Source organism: Heteronotia binoei, chromosome 19, assembly GCF_032191835.1.
Source record: "Heteronotia binoei isolate CCM8104 ecotype False Entrance Well chromosome 19, APGP_CSIRO_Hbin_v1, whole genome shotgun sequence".
NCBI lineage: Eukaryota > Metazoa > Chordata > Lepidosauria > Squamata > Gekkonidae > Heteronotia > Heteronotia binoei.
Window position 1 is genome coordinate 29,586,953 of NC_083241.1, and position 20,771 is coordinate 29,607,723.

Sequence of the window (20,771 nt, forward strand, 5' to 3'; positions counted from 1 at the left end):
GCCCCATTGACCTCAAGTAACCCCTGACTCATTAGAAACTTAAAGAGTTCAGTGATCCTAATTACTGCTAATTAGAAATATTCAGGATGCCTCCCCAGTGCTCATTTTGACCCCCATTCAATAGAAAATGTATATTCACCATATCCACTTAACCCTTTTTGACGTACTGCTAAGTATGGTATGTATGCAGTGTTATCTTCTGTAACCTTACTGGACCCCTATTCATTGTCCTTCATATGCAGTCTCACCAATGACCTCATGAGATCCAGTGTGGTGTAGTGGTAAAGAGTGTTGGACTAGTATCTGGCAGGCCTGGGTTCCAATGCTCCCTCATACCATGTTGGGTGGCCTTGGGCCAGTCACACACTCAGCCTCGCCTGCCTCACAGGGGTGTTGTGAGGATAAAATGGAGAACAAGGTAAGCTGTTTGGAGTTAGGGTTGTCAAGTCCAATTCAAGAAATATCTGGGGATTTTGGGGGTGGAGCCAGGAGCAAGGGTATGACAAGCATCACTGAACTTCAAAGGGAGTTCTGGCCATCACATTTAAAGGGACAGCACACCTTTTAAATGCCTTCCTTCCACAGGAAATAATGTAGGGGCACCTTCTTTTGGAGCTCATAGAACTGGACCCCCTGGTCTACTCTTTTTGAAACTTGGGGTATTTTGGGGAGAGACACTGGGGGTATTTTGAAACTTGGGGTATTTTGGGGAAGAGACACTGGATGCTATACTGAAAATATGGTGCCTCTACCTCAAAAAACAGCCCCCTCAGAGTCCCCCGATACCCGCAGATCAATTCTCCATTATTTCCTATGTGAATAAGTCTCCATAGAGAACAATGGAGTGCCCAGCAGACATTTCTCTCCCCTCCCTGCTTTCTGATGACTGAAGCAGGGGGAGAGCCTCCAAACCGGGGGATCTCCTGCCCCCACCTGGGGATTGGCAACCCTGTTTTGGGTCTCCCTTGGGCTGAAAGGCGGAATTAAAATAGATACGCTGCTTGAGGCAGTTCCAAGAATATATTCAGACATTATAAAAAACCCCAGCTCTTTCAAATAAGCCAGGACACAATAGTCCGTAGATCAGAAAACAAACCCAAGTGTCAGGTTACATAAAATTAAATCAGGTTGACTAAAAATTAATGTTTTGGCCTGGTACCTAGACGGGGGCAAGGCAGGCTGGAAGGGCAAGATAACCTACTGAAACCTCTTGGTTTCTGGTCACCCCCCTCCTCACCATTGCAGGGGTGGGCAGCACAGAAAGTAGAACTTAGATAAGATTGATTTACTGGCAGGCTGGACTGGTGGTCCTTTCAGTAACCCAGCCCCAATTCATTTGGGGCCTTAAAAGTGAATCCTCGGGACCATGAATTGTGGCCAAAACAAATCAGCAGTTAGCACAGACTTTTCTTCACAAGGTGGTAGGATCTCTTTATCCACCCACCACACCCCACCCCCACTTTCCCAACACGCTTGACACCAACTGAAATGGCTGGGAAGTTTTCAAAGGGCAATCTTACCTGGATGTGATCAGATCCTGCTTTTTAAGGAACGGCCGCAGCCAAAGCTGATTAGTTTCTACGTGACACCAAGCAGGCCCAGGTCATCAGCCCCAGGCCAGGATCCAGAAGCCCCCCTCAAGCACGAAACCTGTTCATTCAGAGGGAACCCAAGTCCCTCCGGAACAGGAAAAAAACCCAATTCTGAAGTTGCCTTGTCATCGAGTCGATCATTTTGGTCTGATCAGAGCTATTTCTTGGCCTTCATCCATCTAATTGTTTAAGACCACCCACCCACCTGAGTCAGACACCAGAAAGAAACACAGAGGTATCATCATCTGGATAATGGTAGCATCCCACTCCGATGATGCCCAAGACTTTCCCTCCCAGCTGCATGTACATGTTGAATGGAATGGTGGACAAGAGAAATGCTTAATGTGGCACCAGAAAGATACATGAAGCTGCCATATGCTGAATCAGACCCTAGGTCCATCAAGGTCAGTCTTGTCTACCCAAACCGGCAGCAGCTCTCCAGGGTTTCAGGCCAAGGACTTTCAATCACCTCCTGCCTACTATGGCTGTTGCTATTAAACACCACAGAGAATTCTGGAAGAACCAAGAGTGGCTAGCTACCTTCCTTTGCTGTCCTTGTGACAATCCACTGGAGCACTCAAGGCAATTTCTGCGCTAAACCCATGCCAAATCTGGAATTGAAATGGGGCCCAGATAACCTGTCTCCAAATACTGCTTGAAATTGTACAGCCAGCATCCACTCACATGAACACATGAATTTGCCTTATACTAAATCGGACCATTGGTCCATCAAGAGAAAGACTGTGGTTCACTGGCAAGAACATCTGCTTGGCATGCAGAAGGTCCCTGGTTCAATCCTTGGCACCTCCAGTTAAAAGGATCAGGTAGGAGGCGATGCGAAAGACCTCAGCCTGAGACCCTGGAGAACTGCTAGTCTGAGTAGACAACACTGACTTTGATGGACTGAGGGGTCTGAATTCAGTATAAGGCAACTTCATGTGCTCAAAGTCAGTACTGTTTACTCTGACTGGCAACTACTCTCCAGTTGTTCAGGAAGATGCATCTCTCAAAGATGCAGAGGTTGAGTCAACCAACTCAACCTCAAAGGGCTGTTGCAAGAAGAAAAAACAGCAGTGTTCCTTGGAAACTGGGTAGGATTGAAATGTGATGCAAAGAAAGACCCACATGTTGGTGATTCTTTCATAAAACTTGGCGATCATGGCCACGATTGCTACGGCTTGGCCTGACACGCTTCAGATTGGAAAAGACAACTAAGCTATCTTACTGTTCCATCTCAATTTGTATAGACTGGTAGCTGACCACCCATGTTCTCAGGCAAAGAAAATACTTCCTCTGCACCTGCACAGTGCCACCCAGCCATAACCAAATTATGACAATCATGTAAGGTTTCTAAGGCATGTCAGTAAGCAGAGATGGTTTGCCATTGCCTTCTTCTGCAAAGTCATCCTTGGTGGTCTCCCATTCAAGCAGGGCTTTTTCTGTAGCAGGAACTTATTTGCATATTAGGCCACCCCCCCCCCCCATGTAACCAATCCTCCTAGAGCTTACAGGGCTCTTAGTACAAGGCTAATGTAAGCTCCAGGAGGATTGGCTACATCAGGGGTATGTGGCTTAATATACAAAGGAGTTCCTGCTACAAAAAAAAAGCCCTGCCTTCAAGTACCAATCCTGCCTAGCTGTCAAGATCCAATGAGATTGAGCTATATCATACCATTCAACATCCTTCATAATACCTGATCCTTTTAACAGGAGATGTCAAGCAGACAGCTCTACCATTGAGCCCTGCCCCCTCCACCACTCAAACACTTCGTTCAAGAATGGTAAGTTGCCCTCCAGAGGGTAGTTATTGAAGCCACTGATCATTCAAAGATGCTTTCTTCGGGAAGAGATTAAAATTGGGAGTCCAGAAGTGCCTAAAAGACTCACAAAATTTTCCAGCTCCCTTTGATTTCTGAAAACCTGTAAACATTGCTGGTCTTGGAGCTGCAAGATTTGGACTCGAATCTTCGTTTTATATTGCAAACCAATGTGACTGTCCACCTGAAACCTCTTTCTACTCTGTGGCCCATCTCCAAGAGACAGAAGCACAACTCCTCCCAAGAAAGCTCCAAACAGAAAGAAAAAGAAACCAATACAGCCTGTCTTCACTGCTGATAGATTCAGGTGGGTAACCGTCTTGGTCTGAAGTAATAAAAAAAGCTTGAGTCTAGTGGCACTTTTAAGACCAAAAAGAGCTTTATTCTGGATATAATTTTTTTGATTCAGACTCACCCAATTCTCCTAAAGAGCCTCCTTCACTCCACCCAACTTTCATCCACAAAGATCCTGTAATTTGTAACATCATCGTTCTCCCCAGGAGGAAGGCTGGTTGGATGCAACCCTTTGCCTGAATTCAACCCTAAACTGTTTTATGTGGTGGGTTTTTCTCATTTTTGTTATCATTCGTAGAATCAGTTAGAAGGCACCTCCAGGGCAGGGCTTTTTTTGTAGCAGGAACTCCTTTGCATATTAGGCCACACCTCCCTGCTGTAGCCAATCCTCCAAGAGCTTTCAGTAGGCCCTGAAGAAGAGCCCTGTAAGCTCCAGGAGGATTGGCTACATCAGGGGTCTGGTGCCTAATATGCAAAGGAGTTCCTGCCACAAAAAAGCCCTGCTCCAAGGTCATCTAGTCCAACCCCCTACACAATGCAGGAAATTCAGTTCCTCTGGTACCCTACGATCCACATTTTTGTTTTTGAGAGAAAAGAAGAGTCATAATACACCAGAGAGTACAATTCATATATTATCCAGTTTCACATTCATAGGATTATAGCAACTTATTCTCAAGGATCTGAATACAAGCGAGACAGCCATGGTCCAATATAATAATACTTAAAGCACTTTCAATACCAAGCAATAAAATGTCAAAACAAAAAATTGCACAAATTTCTTGTTACTATGTCTGACTGAATCCATTACACAAAGTTTTCTTCATTTTCTCCTCTTCAAGCTTCTTTTTTGTTTTTAAACTAAACATTTAACTTATCTTACAGATTACAGTTTCTCTTTAATTATTAATTGCACAAAAAACCACACAAAATCTTTTTTTATGAGGCATAAATATTTCCTTATTACACATGGTACAAAAATACTCGTACATCTTTTTTTTGTTCGGTATTCCCATAAGGATGGCGGATTATTTGGCAAGACTGAAGCCTCTCCAATCAGAGGGATGTGGAGGGAAAAAAAAGTTAAATATTTTACAGCTGTTCTATATATAGAAGTCTGACAGAGGGGGGGGAGGAAACACAACACACAAAAACAACCCTGGCTTGAACTGGAGGAGAAAAACTGGACGAGAAATCCAGCAGACTTGAATTTTAAAGGAACAACAACAACAACTTGCTTTTCCCCAAAAATTCGAGCTGGAGCAGAAAATGGAACTAGGGCAAAAGCCAGGACATTGTTTTGTCAGAAGCCAAGTCTTCACGGAAGCAAGATGAATAAAAACTTCAGTGTTCAACAGCTAGGCCGAGGCCTGTTGCTATGGTTACACAAACGCTGGAACAAAAACAAGCTTCGCAACACACATACGTACACACACACACCGAGTTAAAGTGTTGTAAATTCATGCCAGAAAAAGAAAACAAAAAGAAAATAAAAACATGCAAAACCAATTTGTCTCTTCGCTTCCTCCAGCGGAACTGCATAAACACCGTCTTAGGATTGGAAAGACCTGGATATTGCACTGTATACAGCTAGGCCGCAACGCAGGCCAGCAGCCCAGCTGGGAAACAAAACCTGGCTATCGCTAAGATCGGGTCTCTCCGACTTGGCGTAGCAAAAAAAGGTGTGGGGAGGGAGAACACACATGCCCCGTGGCAACGGGAGTTTGCCGGGATTTAGGCAGAATGGGAGGCAAGCAAAACACAAGACCATGCAAGTCCACAGTAAGGGGGGGGGGGCTGTTGCTATTCACAGTCTTGGACGGGGAAAGCCCACAGCTTCATTGTCGAGAAGCGTGGGTTACTGCAGTTAGGCACCTTGTCCGGTGGCCACAGGAAAAGGTTTTCTCTCGTGGAGGAGGACTTCCAGCGATCCACAGTCTGCTTCATCCCTGGCACATCACTCCACAGAGAGACACGGGGAGGGGGAGAACGTGGGCCGAGAGGCGGCTCTTGAAAGCAAAAGGGAGAGAAAAAAGTTACAAAAAACAGACATCTTTCTTCCCAGTCCACAAAGGAACACAGAAAACTCAGCTTCCTTGTCTCTTTTCCCCAACTGGAGCAAGCTGTTCCAGAATGATCCTACTTCGAGAATGGGATATAAAGGCTGGACAAGTGACAGAAATATCTGGCAATTCCTGTGTAGCAGGCCCTCAAGAGCTGGGGTCTGACATGTGGTGTTCACGGGTACCAGAGCACCTGCTAACACCTTTCTTGGTGTTGCCCTGCAAGGCTTCTGATTCGATGTGCAGATTTTTAAAAACACTGCTTTGCCACCACAACACAGGGAACTTCACTGTGTGACTGAAGGGAGGCTGTGGCAGCCATTTTATGGCAGGGTCTGCCTCCTGCAGCAGCCATTTTGTGGCACTACACTACGTCAGAATTCCAAAGGTCCCCACAGGCCCCAAAAGGTTGGAGACCCCTGCTCAGGGCATACAAAAGGGATTCTCCTTCCAGGCTGCCTCACTGGGTAAGGAATTAGTTACCAATTCCACAGCTTCAAAAAAATGTGATTGGTAAGTAGAACAGGGTGGCTGTGTAAACTCTGAGATTCAAACCAAGGTCCCCCTCCAGTCCAAGGTCAATACTAGGGGTGAGACTGTGGCTCAGTGGTAGAGCATCTGCTTGGCATGCAGAAGGTCCCAGGTTCCATCCCTGGCATCTCCCAGTTAAAAGATCTCAGGTGGCAGCTGATGGGAAAGTCTTCCCCTTGCCAGAGATCCTGGGAGAACCGCTGCCGGTCAGAGCAGACAATACTGAGCTTGACAGACCCATGGTGTGACTCAGAAGGCCACTTCATGTGTGTTCAAATGTACTATTCCACCCATATTACAACAAAGGCTGCAACAACCTGCATTTGTCTTGGCACACAATTGGCATTAAAGATATCTGCACCACTTAGGCCCACTGATAGAAGAGCTTGGAGTAAGTCTTTTGCTCACCATCCAGTGTCCTGACCTGGAAAGCCCAGGTCTTGTCAGATTTCAGAAGCTAAGCAGGGTCAGTCCTGGTTTCATATTTGGATGGGAGACCACCAAGGAAGTCCAGAGTTGCAACACAGAGGCAAGCAACAGCAAACCACCTCTGAACATCTCTTGCCCTGAAAACCCCAGGGGTTGCAATAAGTCAGTTGTGACTTGACGGGGGTGGGTGGAAAATCTAACCACTTGGGAGCAAAGTGAGGCTGTTCAGAAAAGAAGAGGTGGTTTTTATACTCCACCTTTCACTACCTGAAGGAGTCTCAAAGAGGCTTATAATCTCCTTCACTCCATCTCCCCACAACACCCTGTGACTCAAGGCAGGTGAGGCTGAGGGAGTTCTGAGAGAACTGCTCTTGAGAGAACAGCTCTGAGAGAACTGTGGTTGACCCATAGTCACTTAGCTGGCTGCATGTGGAGGAGTGGGAAATCAAACCCAGTTCTCCCAGATTAGAGTCCTCCACTCTTAACCATTACACTACACTCTTCAGCTACCTCTGGTCAACTAGGCATGTGGCATAAATATGGGGAAGAGACCAGGACGTGTGTCTTGCAGTTCCCGCAGCCTGTGCCAGAAAAACAAAGTCAGCAATTTGCCATGACAAGCTGAACCAGCAAGGAGAGGGAAGGAGGAGGAGCAGAATGTGGAATGACCAGATGTTCTGGGAACAGCCATGAAATGCCCAAAGACTCTCTAAAGGCCCAAAGGTTAAGCAAAAATAACACACGCTCAAAGTCCTCATTAGTGAGTCAAGATACTCACTAAAAACTAACAGAACTGACGAGATTTCCATCCTTGTTGGGTAGCTTCAGAAGGAGGATACCAGCGCATCTGAAGAGAGAGAGAAACAACATGACAGAGACTCTCCAGACATGGCAAAATGCAGGCGGTAACTTCACTTGCCCTGACCCAGACAGCTCAGGCTAGCCCAATCTCATCAGATCTAGGAAGCTAAGCAGAGCTGGCCTTGGATAGTACTTGGATGGGACGCAGGGCTTTTTTTTTTGTAGCAGGAACTCCTTTGCATATTAGGCCACACCTCCCTGATATAGCCAATCCTCCGGGAGCTTACAGTAGGCCTTGTAAGAAGAGCCCTGTAAGCTCTTAGAGGATTGGCTACATCAGGGGTGTGTGGTCTAATATGCAAAGGAGTTCCTGCTACAAAAAGAGCCCTGGATACGAGACACCAAGGAAGTCCAGGGTTTCGATGCAGACAATGGCAAACCACCACTGAACTTCTCTTGCCTTGAAAACCCTGCTGCCATCCCATAATCAGCTGTGACTCGACGGCACTTTGCACCACCCACTGTACTTAGGGTATTTCTCCCTAGCTATCCAGTAGTACTGAAGGCTTCCAAAAACCCCAAGCCTCATATGGTCCCACCTAGTGTTGCAACTGCTCAGGCCGCTTTTCACAAGGAGACAAGCCAGATGACCCAGTTGCAGCACAATGCAAAACAGCTACTCTAAGAAACCCCTGGGAGGAAAAAAATAATCGCCTCTCACTCAGATTGCAGGCTCACACCTCACTACCAGAAAGAAGCTGATTTCACAGCTAGCTGCAGACGACCGCAAGACACCCTGACCACAGTAACCACCTTTCATGGGCCATCCACAATCAGTTATTTCCATGCAACCTACCAGTGATCATAGCACAAGGAACAGGGGACTTCTCATTCTGTGGTCTAGCTATTCATTCCTGTAGCTCACTGTACCTGATTCCTCATCTGAAGAAGTGTGCATGCACACACGAAAGCTTACATTCTGAATAAAACTTTGTTGGTCTTAAAGGTAAAACTTGACTCCTACTTTGTTCTACCGCTTCAGACCAACACAGCTGCCCACTTGGATGTAGCCAGTGTGTACTCTATTGGCCAGTCTTTCTGTGAGAACAACGAGGGTGGGTTTAAGTGGTAGAACACCTGCTTGGCATGCAGAAGGTCCCCAGTTCAATCCCTGGCATCTCCAGTTTAAAGGATCTGGTAGTACGTGATGTGAAAGACCTCAGCTTGAGACCCTGGAAAGCTGCTGCCAGCCTGTGCAGACAATACTGAACAAAAATCTCAGAAAATCACTTTCCTCCACCTTCAAGCAGAAGGCATATACAGGAAACCTGTTGACTCCAGATGCAGCTAAGTCCACAACCACACATGAAGCTGCCTTACACTGAATCAGACCACTGGACCACCAAGGTCAGTAATGCCTGCTCAGACTGGCAGCCGCTCTCCAGGGTCTCAGGCAGAGAAAGGTCTTTTCGTATCACCTACCCAGCATCAACACTAAACAAGATGGAATATGCCCTGAAAGGATTGGAACGTAGGTATGCTTAGTGGTTCAGGATTTGCAGGGCAGAGACAAAGAGAAAATGCAGAGTATGCGGGTTGGGCACTAGACAGGAGAGCCATGCCGCATGCTCCACTGGAAGTCTTTAACTAGAGGCCAATGTGCTTTTAGTTAACTGTTCCCTGAGAACTGCATAAGATGTGTATAAATGGTGCCAAAGAAATCAAAGACAACGTATGACAATTGAAATCAAGGGCAACGTATGACAATTAAACAAAAAAGGGTGTAGCCTTACTTTGCCAGCTAAAGCACTGATTTTCTCTAGAGCCTGCCCTGATCAATGCTCAATCTCTCAAACACATTCTCTAAATGTTCTGCCTTCATGTAATGTTGCACTGACAATGTGCTCAAGGATCACTGCAGCCGGTTCTCAGATGCCACCATGACCCCAGTTATCTGTACCATTCCTAGCAAGCATTCTATTCTCAACTGACATCCCCACAAATCACCGTGTTTCACATTCTCTCCCCCACCACACACACACACATCCTCCTTCCTTGTGCTTCAGTTTGTAAGCATTTCCCAGATTCCCAAACCCCTCTCCCCCGCACATCTGGAATCAGTTTCGTCGTCCTGCCCGACAACCGAGTGGGAACAGGAAGTTCCCTCTTTGCCGGACTGCGCTCTGCTCTTTCACCCTGGAAAGAAAAGCCCTGGGTGGAGAATAACTGCAGATCCCGCTAGGGGGAGGAAAGAAAAAGAGGTTGGGATTCAGGGAAGGCCAGTTTTGCAGAGGATACAGCTGCTTGTTCCGAGCAGATGTTTCAGGCTTTGCTGCTCAGAGTGGAAGGAACAACATTCTTCCCAAGCTTATTTTACCAGTATAGTATTATCAGCTGCCCTAAATCTATCAAGAATTACCAGCCTGCCCCGATCTATAGTTGCTCCTCCACAACCAAAGCCCAGTCATAGACCACTCCTTCCCCCTACCACTCAATAGTGTGTGGTTGCATAATACATCCACCCACCTCCCAAACTTTTCACCCGTTAAGCCCCCCGCGATGTTTCCCTTCTGCTGTTATATCATCCGATGGAAAAGAAGCAAGAAAAGAGGAGCGGGAAAGTCAGGTCTCTACTTAGGAAGAAGAAAAAGAGAGAGAGAGAGAGAGAGAGAGAGTGTATCGGAAGGAGGATTTCTTCAGGCTCCAGCAAGGAAGGGAAGAACGTTTTTCCTTTGCAGGAGTCCGCAGTGTGGGAGATGTGTGCCAAGTTGACTGTGCAGGGGAAAGAAAGAAAAATCAAAACTGTGTTTTTGCTACTGCTACGAGCCACCTCCTCCCATGGTGATTGTGGTGGAGTGAAACACAGGTGGCCTGGAGACCCCGCCCCCTTCCCCCTGCCACAGCACCACAGGGCAGGGCTGCTTGCTCCACCCCCCTCCCCACCACCCCCAATCCACCCGCTCAGAGGGAGCAGTGTGGAACACGAGTCGGTGCCATGCTGTGGTGCCGTGTCGTGTCGTGTGCCAAGTTGGCAAGAAGTGGGGTTAGAGAGAATACCTGGCATTTTGTTCGCCTGGGGGTGGATAGCGTGAGACCCATGCACTGGATTGCTAAGGAAGAGGATGGGCGAACCGAAAAAAGTCCCCCAAAGCTTGTGAAGCCCCCCTCCCACATCGTGCCCGGTGGCAGAGAGGTGAGATTGCCTTACCAGCCTTTCCAGACGGGGCCCACCATCCTTTGAAAGGCCTCTAGGAATGAAACTGCTCTACAGCCAACTCCATTCTAGCTGGGAAGAGACGGAACCAGGGTGGTCCCGCCTCCGGGGCTAGCTCTCTCTGACCTCCAGGGCTAGCCTGCACCGGCAATCCTGGCTGCAGATCACTGAAGACATCAAAGGAGGGATTGTTTCAACCACGGGCTGGCCAACGGGGTGCCCCCGGAGGACAAGAGATCTTGTTTCGGTGGGAGCGACGAGGGCAGGGGTCCCCCACACTGTGCCCGTGGGCACCATGGTGTGCCCGCGGACATCTGTCCTGGCACACACCAAATGTTTTCAGATCGGTGGGGCCAGCTGGGGATTTTTGCCCAACAAGGCTTCTGATTGGCTGAGCCAATTTTTAAAATGGCTGCTTTGGCGGCAGTGGCAGCCATAGTGCAAGAATCTTCACTCCGCCACTGGAAGTAAGCTGGGGCAGCCATTTAATGGTTGGCTCCACCTCCTGTGGTGGCAGCCATTTTGTGGCTGCACCTGCCGTGCCGTGTCAGAATTCTAAAGGTGTCCACCAGGGCTTTTTTTGTAACAGGAACTCCTTTGTATATTAGGCTACTGTGGCGGATTCAGGCAAATTAGCCTGGAAGCTGGGGAACAGCCTTGCAACAACTGGCTGGGCTGCAGCTGTAGTAACAAAAATATAGCGAATTGAGAGATGCTTGGAGAGAAGTAAAACGCCTCAGGGTTTTTAGATTCAGTCTGGAGTTGGAGCTTGAGTACTGAACAGTGTGAAGACTGGTACTTAAGCTAATCAGTTGTTGTGAGGCAACTGGAAGGCGCTTAGAACAGCCAGCGGGGCTGAGTTCCTTGAGTGGACAGAACTGGGCTAAGCTTCTGTCTGTGAGAGAGTTTTTAGCCAGAAGGGGATCAAAACCAAGCACCTTCTGTGAGGAGAAACTCTCTGTGGAGTTCTGTCAGAACACAGGGCAGACTCCTAGTATAATCTGAGAACACTCCAATGCACAAATACTGTGTGGCTAGAGAGGTTTCTTGTGACTAGAAAGGGATCCCAAGAGTCAGACTAGGAATCTAGCTGGGACTGAGACACACCAGGAGTTGAGGGGCTGGTTAGATCACTCAAAAGGGTGTGAGTCCGGTATGCTAGTGTGTATGTATGTCTGTGAGGGAAAAGCTATCTGGTACAAGTGAGGAGTCTTCAGTGTGAATGGAAAAGTGTGTGTGGAGTTTATTTTTATGATTTGAGAAGGCTATACCATAATGACTGCAAAGTGTTCCCAGCGTCAAGTAGGCACTGCCTGCCTGTCCAGTTTTTGCCTGCCTGTGTATATTTATATTAGTTCAGCCTGCAAATTTCTAGTGTTTACTGATTGATTATTTGACCAACCACCTGCCTGCCAACTGATTTGTCTGAATATCAACCAACTGAATATTATTTTATCCCTCTTCCTTGCCTTTTCTGATCCAATAAATATTCTTTGTGTGGTTTTGACTTTTAAACTGTCTGGTGCCTAGTTTTCTTTAGTTCTAACAGGATTTCTCTGTGTGTGACTGAGGGAAGGTGACTGGGAAAAAATTTATGGTGGTTACCCCTCCCAAGCTGACTCTGACCGGTTCCTCATAGCCACACACCCCGGATCTAGCCAATCTTCTAAGAGCTTACAGGGCTCTTAGTACAGGGCCTACTGTAAGCTCCAGGAGGACTGGCTACATCGGGGGGGAGGTGTCCTAATACATAAAGGAGTTCCTGCTACAAAAAAAAGCCCTGGCATCCACAGGCTCAAACAAGGTTGGGGATGCCTGTATTACAGATACCTACCTGCACCCTCTTCTGTGAGGGAATTGACTGACATTCAGTAGCAAGTCCTGGGTACATTTTGAGCCCTGGAGGGGCTAAATATTGAGACTCAAAGCCTTAGAGTTGCTGGGGCTAACAAGCAGAAGAGCCTAGATATAGCCAGGCCATTGTTCCATTACTCAAAGAGATTTGTGGCAAGGGGGGCAAATAGCAGGCAGACCCTGGAGATGTTCTAGCAAGTTTATATTTATTGTATGAAGCCTAGATGGGCCCATTACAAGAGCCTTACTGGAATCCATTCTGCAAGATGCACCCAGGCCAGGCCAAGTCAAAGCAATTTCGTCTTAGCACCGGTTCTGAGCAAGGCCACACACTTTTTGGGGCTACTGCCTCCCCAAAAATTCTGGCACAAACTGCCTGCAGCCAGGGCAGTCCTTCCTGAATAACCCAACTGGTTTTGCTGGCCCTCAGCAAAAAAAACCCAGACTGGCTATACAGTGCTGTAGCCCATCCCCATTTATTATGTGATTCCTGATTGGCTAGGATCACAGAAGCAGAAGTGGATGCTGTCATTCAAAGGTTAACAGCAGGCACAGCAAAAAGTCAGGAGGAGAACAGGAGCAAACAGGATCAAATGTTCTCTCTCCTTCCAGGGAGGCAAACTGATGTGGTGGAGGTGTGGACTCAGGGCGGGTACAGAAGCTTACCAGCTAGCCTGGAAGCTGCCCGTTCACCATGTGGTGCAGCACTGCAGCTGAGCACTCCAACTGGTCAGTTCAATCGCAGGGAGAGGGAGGGCTTAGCCAGTCTTCCCACTAGGGCTGGGTTCCCCTGTCTTGCCCTCCAGGGGTGGCTGGTGTCCTTTGCTCTTTCTCCCTCCCCACCTATTCGTTAACATCTCAGGCTCCCAGCCTAGGGACCGAATGGAGTTTTTAAAGCCGCCAACTGCTGGGCGATGGGGAGGTGAGGTAATATTTAACTCCATAAAGCTTTTTATGAGTAACACATTTTGTTTCAAGAGAAAGCACTGGTGGGGGTGGGGTGGGGGAGACCACAAGGGCTTGATAGGGAAGGCGGTCTCGAAGCAGACGGCATAATCTCTCTCCCGTCTTCTCTGTCCAGAGGCGGAAGAGTCCCCTGCCCTCTGATAGGTGTGGGGCATTCTTTTGCGAGTCTGTCTCAAGCTGGAGTTCCTTACCTGGCACGGAACCAGATTTGGTTTATTCTATGAGCATTGTCATCTCAATCGAATTCTGTGTAGAAGAGGCACTCCTTGTCTCCAGGGGTGGGGGGGGGCAGAGAGCGGGCCAAGGGTTATACAGCCAGGTGCAAGACTGTGGGGTTTATTGAGCCATCTGCCTGGAGAACCTGCTTCCACGCAGCAATGCAATGAGGGCTGCCCCTAGGACTCCTTTGGGAGGATGAGGGAAGAACCCACAGGGACACCAAGGGCTTTTTGTGTAGCAGGAACTCCTTTGCATATTAGGCCACACACCCGATGTAGCCAATCCTCCAAGAGCTTACAAAAAAGAGCCTTGTAAGCTCTTGGAGGATTAGCTACATCAGGGGGGTATGGCCTAATATGCAAAGGAGCTCCTGCTAGAATTCCATCCCTGGGCCACACCCCTCTGAGGTAGCCAATTCTCCATGAGCTTGCAGTAGGCCCTGTAAGCAGAGCCCTTGGAGAAGTTCTTGGAGGGTTGGCTACTTCAGGGGTGTGTGGCCTAATATGTAAAGGAGTTCCTGCTACAAAAAAAGCCCTAGGTACACTCAAGATCAGAAGGCTGTGAAAGCCAAGTGAAAGCTGCACTTTTCTTTAAGCACAGAAGCCTTCAAATTTAATCCACTGTTCGCTCTTATGCTGGTCAAACTGGGAATTCTGGTTCCAACACTGCTATTTCAGGGCCCGGTTTCATTACAGCTGTGCTTCCAAAGTCACCCTTCCTTTCACTCTGGGAGCCTGGCTCCTTTTCTAGAACCCTTCAGAACTGACCAAATCCAGTCCTACTCCCCGTTCTGTCAATACAAGAACCGACTCACAAGCGGATTTACTCTTGCACTAACGGGACTAACGGTTCAGGAACTCCTCAGGGGGTGATGAGAGAGGCGAGACCCACATTCTTCCTTGGGGTTGGGCACCTCAGCCCTTCCTCAGTCAAATGAGCTGGGAGTGAAAAGCTTGGGCTACTCATCCCACCCCCGAGGAAGTCAGCATTGCGTCTTATTTTGGCAAAGATCAGAACTGGAAGTCGGGACTCTCGCCAAACCCTAGGCTGGCTTGGAGTCTGGGAGTTTCCTGTCTTTGCAGCTCTAAGACTGAGAACAGGACTGACAGTTTGGGTGCAGCCAGATCAGCCCAAATGGGCTTGGGGACTCAGGTGCCATGTACGGCGCCAGGCATCACCGCAGCACTCTCCACTCTGGAATGGAATTTCGCACACTCAAGTCTGGCATCGCAGACCTCCGAAAAGCTTGCGGGAGGTGGGCAAAGATGCAGCTTTTTGCCCCTCCAAGAGAAGGGACGGAGCGATGCAAAACCTTACCTGAGCGTGAAGGGCGGCAGCAGCCGCCGCAGCAGCTGGGTACGTGAAAGCAGCGTGCGGGATGGCAGGAGTTAACTCTGTGGTGTAGAGTGGGTAGGGAGCCCAGGCCTCCGGAGACGCTGGAATCAGGGCTGCTCCGGTCAGGTCATCTAGACGTTGCGGAGAAGGGGGAGAAGAAGAGCAAAATCCACTGTGAGATGCAGCACAGCACAGGAAAGAGACAGCGTTGAGCAGGGGTGTCCAAACTTGCTTAACTTAAGAGGAAGGAAGGAAGGAAGGAGAGGGAGGTGGAAAAAAAGCAACTTTAACTTTAAATGCATTCTCAAGTCATCTGACAGTGCAGTGGGGGCTTCAAGAGCCACACAATATGTGTGAAAGAGCCACACGTGGCTCCCGAGCTGCAGTTTGGCCACCCCTGGCATAGAGGAAGAGACACATCTAGCAGGGGGATACTAACCCCCCCCCCCAGCATTTTACTAGCCATTGATCTCCATTGAACATATGAACATTTGAAGCTGCCTTACACTGACTCACACCCCCCCCTTGGTCCATCAAAGTCAGTATTGTCTACTCAGACCGGCAGCGGCTCTCCAGGGTCTCAAGCTGAGGTTTTTCACACCTACTTGCCTGGACCCTTTTTAGCTGGAGATGCCGGGGATTGAACCTGGGACCTTCTGCTTACCAAGCAGATGCTCTACCACTGAGCCACCGTCCCCTCCCATTGTTTCTGTGGAGCTATGCTTAGGGAGTTCCCTCTGCTGCCATCAGACCAAACAGTGGCTCACAACTCTGCTTCTTACTCAGGATTAAAGTAGGGTCTCCCTTCCCACAGGTATTTCCCAGGCACCCTTTCTGATGAACACAGAATGTAAGCTTGCTATTTGCACCTGCCCAGGGGCCACTTAAGTATGTCATGCAAAGTTCACCTGGAGAACTCAGCCTCTCCCTGTTCGCAGTCTTAGGTTCAGTGCCCAACGTGTCCCCCTTAAAGGAAGCTGGAGAGCAGGGAGGGGACAGGCCTCCGGGGGGGTAGCCACGGTGTCAAAGTAGCTAATGGTGGGCTGGAGGGACCGATAGTTGGAGCAACACACATTCCTGTGCCTTGCACATCAATGCACTGTCCGTGCATGCATGCTCTGCAGGGGTGCTCAGAAGCAGAGAAATGGGGATTGGCTCCCCAATAGTTCATATGGGATTGAAACAGTGGGTATAGTGGTTAGAGGTCCAAACTAGCAGACCCAAGTTTAAATCTCTACGCAGCCGGGGAGACCTCGGGCCAGCCAAAGCTTAACCTACCTCACGTGGCTGTTGTGAGGATGAGAGAGAATCTTTCCATTATCCTGAGCGCCTCAGACAAAGAAGGGCAGGATTGAAAGGATACTGGAAGTGAGGGCTGCCAAGACCTTGATGGCCCAGGCTAGCTCATTCTCATTAGATCTCGAAAGCTAAGCAGGATGGGGAACCACCAAGGAAGCGCAGGGTCACTGGGCAGAGGCAGAGAGTGGCCAGCCACCTCTGTTCCTCTCTTGTCCTGACCTGGATGGCTTAGGCCAGCCTCATCTCATCAGATCTCGGAAGCTAAGCAGGGTCAGGTCTGCTTAGTACTTGGATGAAGACCTCCAAGGAAGTCCACGGTTGCTGTGCAGAGGCAGGAGATGGCAACCACCTCTGTTCCTCTCCTGCCCTGACCTGGATGGCCCAGGCTAACCAAATCTCTTCAGATCTTGGAAGCTAAGCAGGATCAGCCCTGGTTAGTACTTGGACGGGAGACCACCAGGGAAGTCCAGGGTTGCTACGCAGAGGCAGGAAGTGGCAGCCACCTCTGTTGCTCTCTTGCCTTCACCTGGATGGCCCAAGCTAGCCTGATCACATCACTAAGCAGGGTCAGGTCTGCTTAGTACTTGGATGGGAGACCACCAAGGAAGTCCAGGGTTGCTACGCAGAGGCAGGAAGTGACAACCACCTCAGTTGCTCTCTTGCCTTCACCTGGATGGCCCAAGCTAGCCTGATCTCATCACTAAGCAGGGTCAGTCTGCTTAATACTTGGATGGGAGACCACCAAGGAAGTCCAGGGTTGCTACGCAGAGGCAGGAAGTGGCAAAGCCCCTCTGAATGTCTCTTGCCTTGATACCCCCCCATGGGCTCACAATTAACTGACTGTAACTCGATGGCACTTTCCAGCACCACCAAATCAAGGGATAGGCTGTTTCCAGCTTTGTAGAACACGCCTAAAGCCCAGCAAGACACGCCAATCCCACCCACCCCCTGCCCGAGCTCCTCACAGGGGTCCCGTGCAATGAAGTGCGCTCCCAGGGCAGGGTGGAGGTTGGTGGGATTCGGTGTGGCCATCAGCTTGCTCTTGGCCATCTTGGTGTTGGCTTTCGCAAACTCTAACCGCAACGTCTGGGGGTTCTCCGGGTCAAAGCGGATGCCCTGCGAAGGGGAGACAGAAGAAGGCGGTAGATTCTCTAAAGACAAAAACTGAAGAATGAGATCAGTTCACTATGCTCCCCCCCCTTCCCCAGAAGTGAGATGTACCAATCCATGCAACCGAGTTCAGCGGCAGAGCCCTGTGGTGGACCGTACCACTTCAGTCTGCAGGTGCGAACTAGTGTTTGAATGCTCCCAATGTAAAGAAGTCCTAGCAGGTAGAACGTTATAGAGATTCAGTTCACTGTATTTCCTGAAACACTAGCTGTCTACCTGTGGGGAATTTTCTTCCATGGGAGAGACTTCAGTTGTGTCATCTGCCATCTAAAGTGATACTGCCCTTTTGACAGCCTGGGGGCTCAGCCATCTCACTCTGTTGAATTTTCTGACCCCACCGCTACAGACAGAACATGCCACAAAGGACAGATTCTCACGGCACAGGCTCTAGTAACATTTTCGGAGCCATGGAACCTCTGGAAGCCAACCCATGTGCAATTCAGAACACGAGATTTCTTCTCCAGGGAAGATTTCTCAAGGGGGTGGAGAGGAAAGGAAATTGTTCTGCGAATGAACGAAATGCTGGCTGCACACAGCAGCTTTTTTGGCTGCTCCTTCCTGCAAAGTCACCAGAACACCCACCCCATTCCCAGTCACTCCTCCGGAAGTTCTGCACTTTAAAAATGACTGAGAGGAAGCAAGGGACCAATAAAAGAAGCAGCGAATTCACATTAATGTGGCACTTCAGCCTGAGACCACAAACAGGCTTCTTGACACAAGGCACCAGGGAGAGTCCAACTGCGGATCCAGCATCAAAAGAGATTAGCGCAAACATTCCATTTTGGATACGAAGTGGAGACCTGGATGTACACTTTCACACACACTGCACAATGCCCTTTACGACTGGATTTTACTGTGTGAAACTGTTGGGTTTTGGCAACTTCACTTCCTGGAGTCATTAATTGTTTGTTTATGCATGCTGGTACTTAGCTAGTCAGTGGTAGAACCTATCAGTAGTTCTGCACATATCTCCCGCCAGAAGCTAGGTGTCAATATGCACAGTGAGCTGTGTTGGCAAACTCTAACTGGGTAATCAATACATTGGGGATGGACTAGGTAGAAATCATTGGGTTTCAGTTTATGGTTCTTTGTTTATATCTCTAGCCTTCCTCGCCAGTTGCGGTTTAGATCTTAGAGAGTCAACATGTAGTTCGAGAAGACAGATAGGATGTTAAACCCTTTTCTTGTTCTGTAGAACTCCAAGTAACCCTCTCCTCACTAGACAAGTAAAGATTACTTTGTTAAAGCTAAGTGCATGTGCCTGGCTGTTTTGTAGTTTACTCTGCATAACTCCGCTAACGAAATCTTAACAGAAACAGCAAAATCTACTTGAAGTGCACTTAAAGAGAACTGAAAGTAAAATATTTAACCAGTGCGGGAACGCCCAGATGTCAGACTTCAAGCTACTATGGCTTTTGACATGCTTACATATAATCTCCCTGTAGCTCTTTCCTTCAACTGACCAGTTACAATAAATCAGCTTCCCAGCATCACCCAGTTTTGCACAGTTTGTGGACAGCCATGAGTGAGAGAATCTTCCTGATGTTAGGCAGGCCATTCCACAAGGTGGGGCCACCACAGAGAAGGCACGGGTTGGTCATTTCCCAATCACAAGGAACTCAATAGCCCACCTCCCTGTCACATGATAAAGGAAAATGGACCCTGCGTCACATGGCGGGAGTATCATCCATATGGGCTTAGAATATAGCTGAGATTTGGAGCACAAGTTGCGGAAAGAATATTTTGCTATGGAACAGAATAGCACTCTGGGCCCAATCCAGTCTGGCTCCCAGTACTCACATTCAAGGCGTTCTTAGCGGCTTCAGCACCAGCCCGGCTGTCAAAGGTAACAAAGCCTACCGGCTGGGGAGGAGAAGGAAGAGAAAACACAAATAAGCCACACGAGTTCCGCACACATGCACAAGTCCTCCAACCACACTGTAAGAGAGCAGGGAAGATTCCCAAGCCCTTCCCATCCCCTTTGAAGGGTCCTTGCTTGCCCCTGCCTGGTCTCTGGCCTGGCATCTCCAGACAACCACCTGGGCAAGTGAGCCAGGGCCCTAGCAGAAACCAGCCACCTCCCAAAGTTAAAATGCTGCCAGTGAAAGGGCAAGGTGAAGCAGAGGGCACAGCTTGCTGCTCGAGGGATGGAGGAGAAGGTGGCAGATGTTCATGATCAGCCAAACCTCTGGCCCAGGTGACAGCAAATTCAGTAGCACTGCCCAGTGACAAGAAGAAGAAGAAGAAGAAGATATTGGATTTATATCCCGCCCTCCACTCCGAAGAGTCTCAGAGCGGCTCACAGTCTCCTTTACCTTCCTCCCCCACAACAGACACCCACTCCTAAGATTAAAAAGGCTTGGCTCCCCAGTCGCTGGGGCAAGCAGCTATGCAAGCAGTGTTCTCTCTAAGCTGAATTAGTGTGAGCCAGCTCAGTTTTTTTAGCCTCTGGTTCACACATGTTTGTCTTAGCTCAGGGAAAAATGCCCCCAAAGCCACAGCTTTTTTTTTTCTGAGCAGGAACGTAGTTCTGACTTGCATCAGTGGGTGTGGCCTAATATGCAAATGAGTTCCTGCTGGGCTTTTTCTACAAAAAAGCCCTGTGAAACAATGGTGATGCCAGGGGTGTGGCCTAATATGCAAATGCATCCCTGCTGGGCTTTTTCTACAAAAAACTAAATTTTGCAGTCGCTCACAACTTTAATGCCAGTAGTTCATGAAGCAGAATTTTTTCTCACAAGACTCCACAGCTTAGAGGGAGCATTGTAGCCAAGTATGTCACACCCCTTTCTCAGCAGACCCTCCCCTACTGGCTGCCTTTGATTAGAAAGTATCTCCCCATTTACAGACTGGACGCTCTTGGCTTCAGGCATTTAGTTTAGGAGCAAAAACTACACCCAAGCATACATACATAGTAGCCTTAAGATTACAATACAGGGATAGGGAAAGAAGATCTGCCCTTCAAAACCACCCCCAATTTCTAACGCCAATCAAAGGAGTTACAAGCAGCTGCCTGAAAAGAAAAGCCAGGGGCATTACCTGTTTGGATGTTAGTTTGATCAGCGATCCTTCATAACCCTGCAGGAAAAAGCAGCCAGCAAGAGTTTAAGTTATCAGACTCCTTAAAAGAAAAGCTGAGAGACCTGCTTGGTGCCCTTGAACAGCACATCCAACACCAAAAATATGTCTG

At 48.6% G+C, this 20,771-nt stretch overlaps 1 protein-coding gene across 1 annotated transcript in view; it reads right to left on the reverse strand.

The window, feature by feature from the left end:
• Positions 1-4,317: 4,317 nt before the first annotated feature.
• Positions 4,318-20,771, reverse strand: part of RBPMS2 (RNA binding protein, mRNA processing factor 2) — a 51,731-nt gene continuing 35,277 nt past the window's right edge. The window contains exons 3-8 of the mRNA XM_060260102.1: positions 20,621-20,659; positions 19,382-19,444; positions 17,377-17,527; positions 15,095-15,243; positions 7,502-7,570; positions 4,318-5,709 (exon numbers count right to left, since the gene is read on the reverse strand). Of these exons, the coding sequence (XP_060116085.1) occupies positions 7,508-7,570; positions 15,095-15,243; positions 17,377-17,527; positions 19,382-19,444; positions 20,621-20,659 (465 nt within the window). The 3' untranslated portion in view covers positions 4,318-5,709; positions 7,502-7,507. The remainder of the gene's footprint in view (positions 5,710-7,501; positions 7,571-15,094; positions 15,244-17,376; positions 17,528-19,381; positions 19,445-20,620; positions 20,660-20,771) is intronic.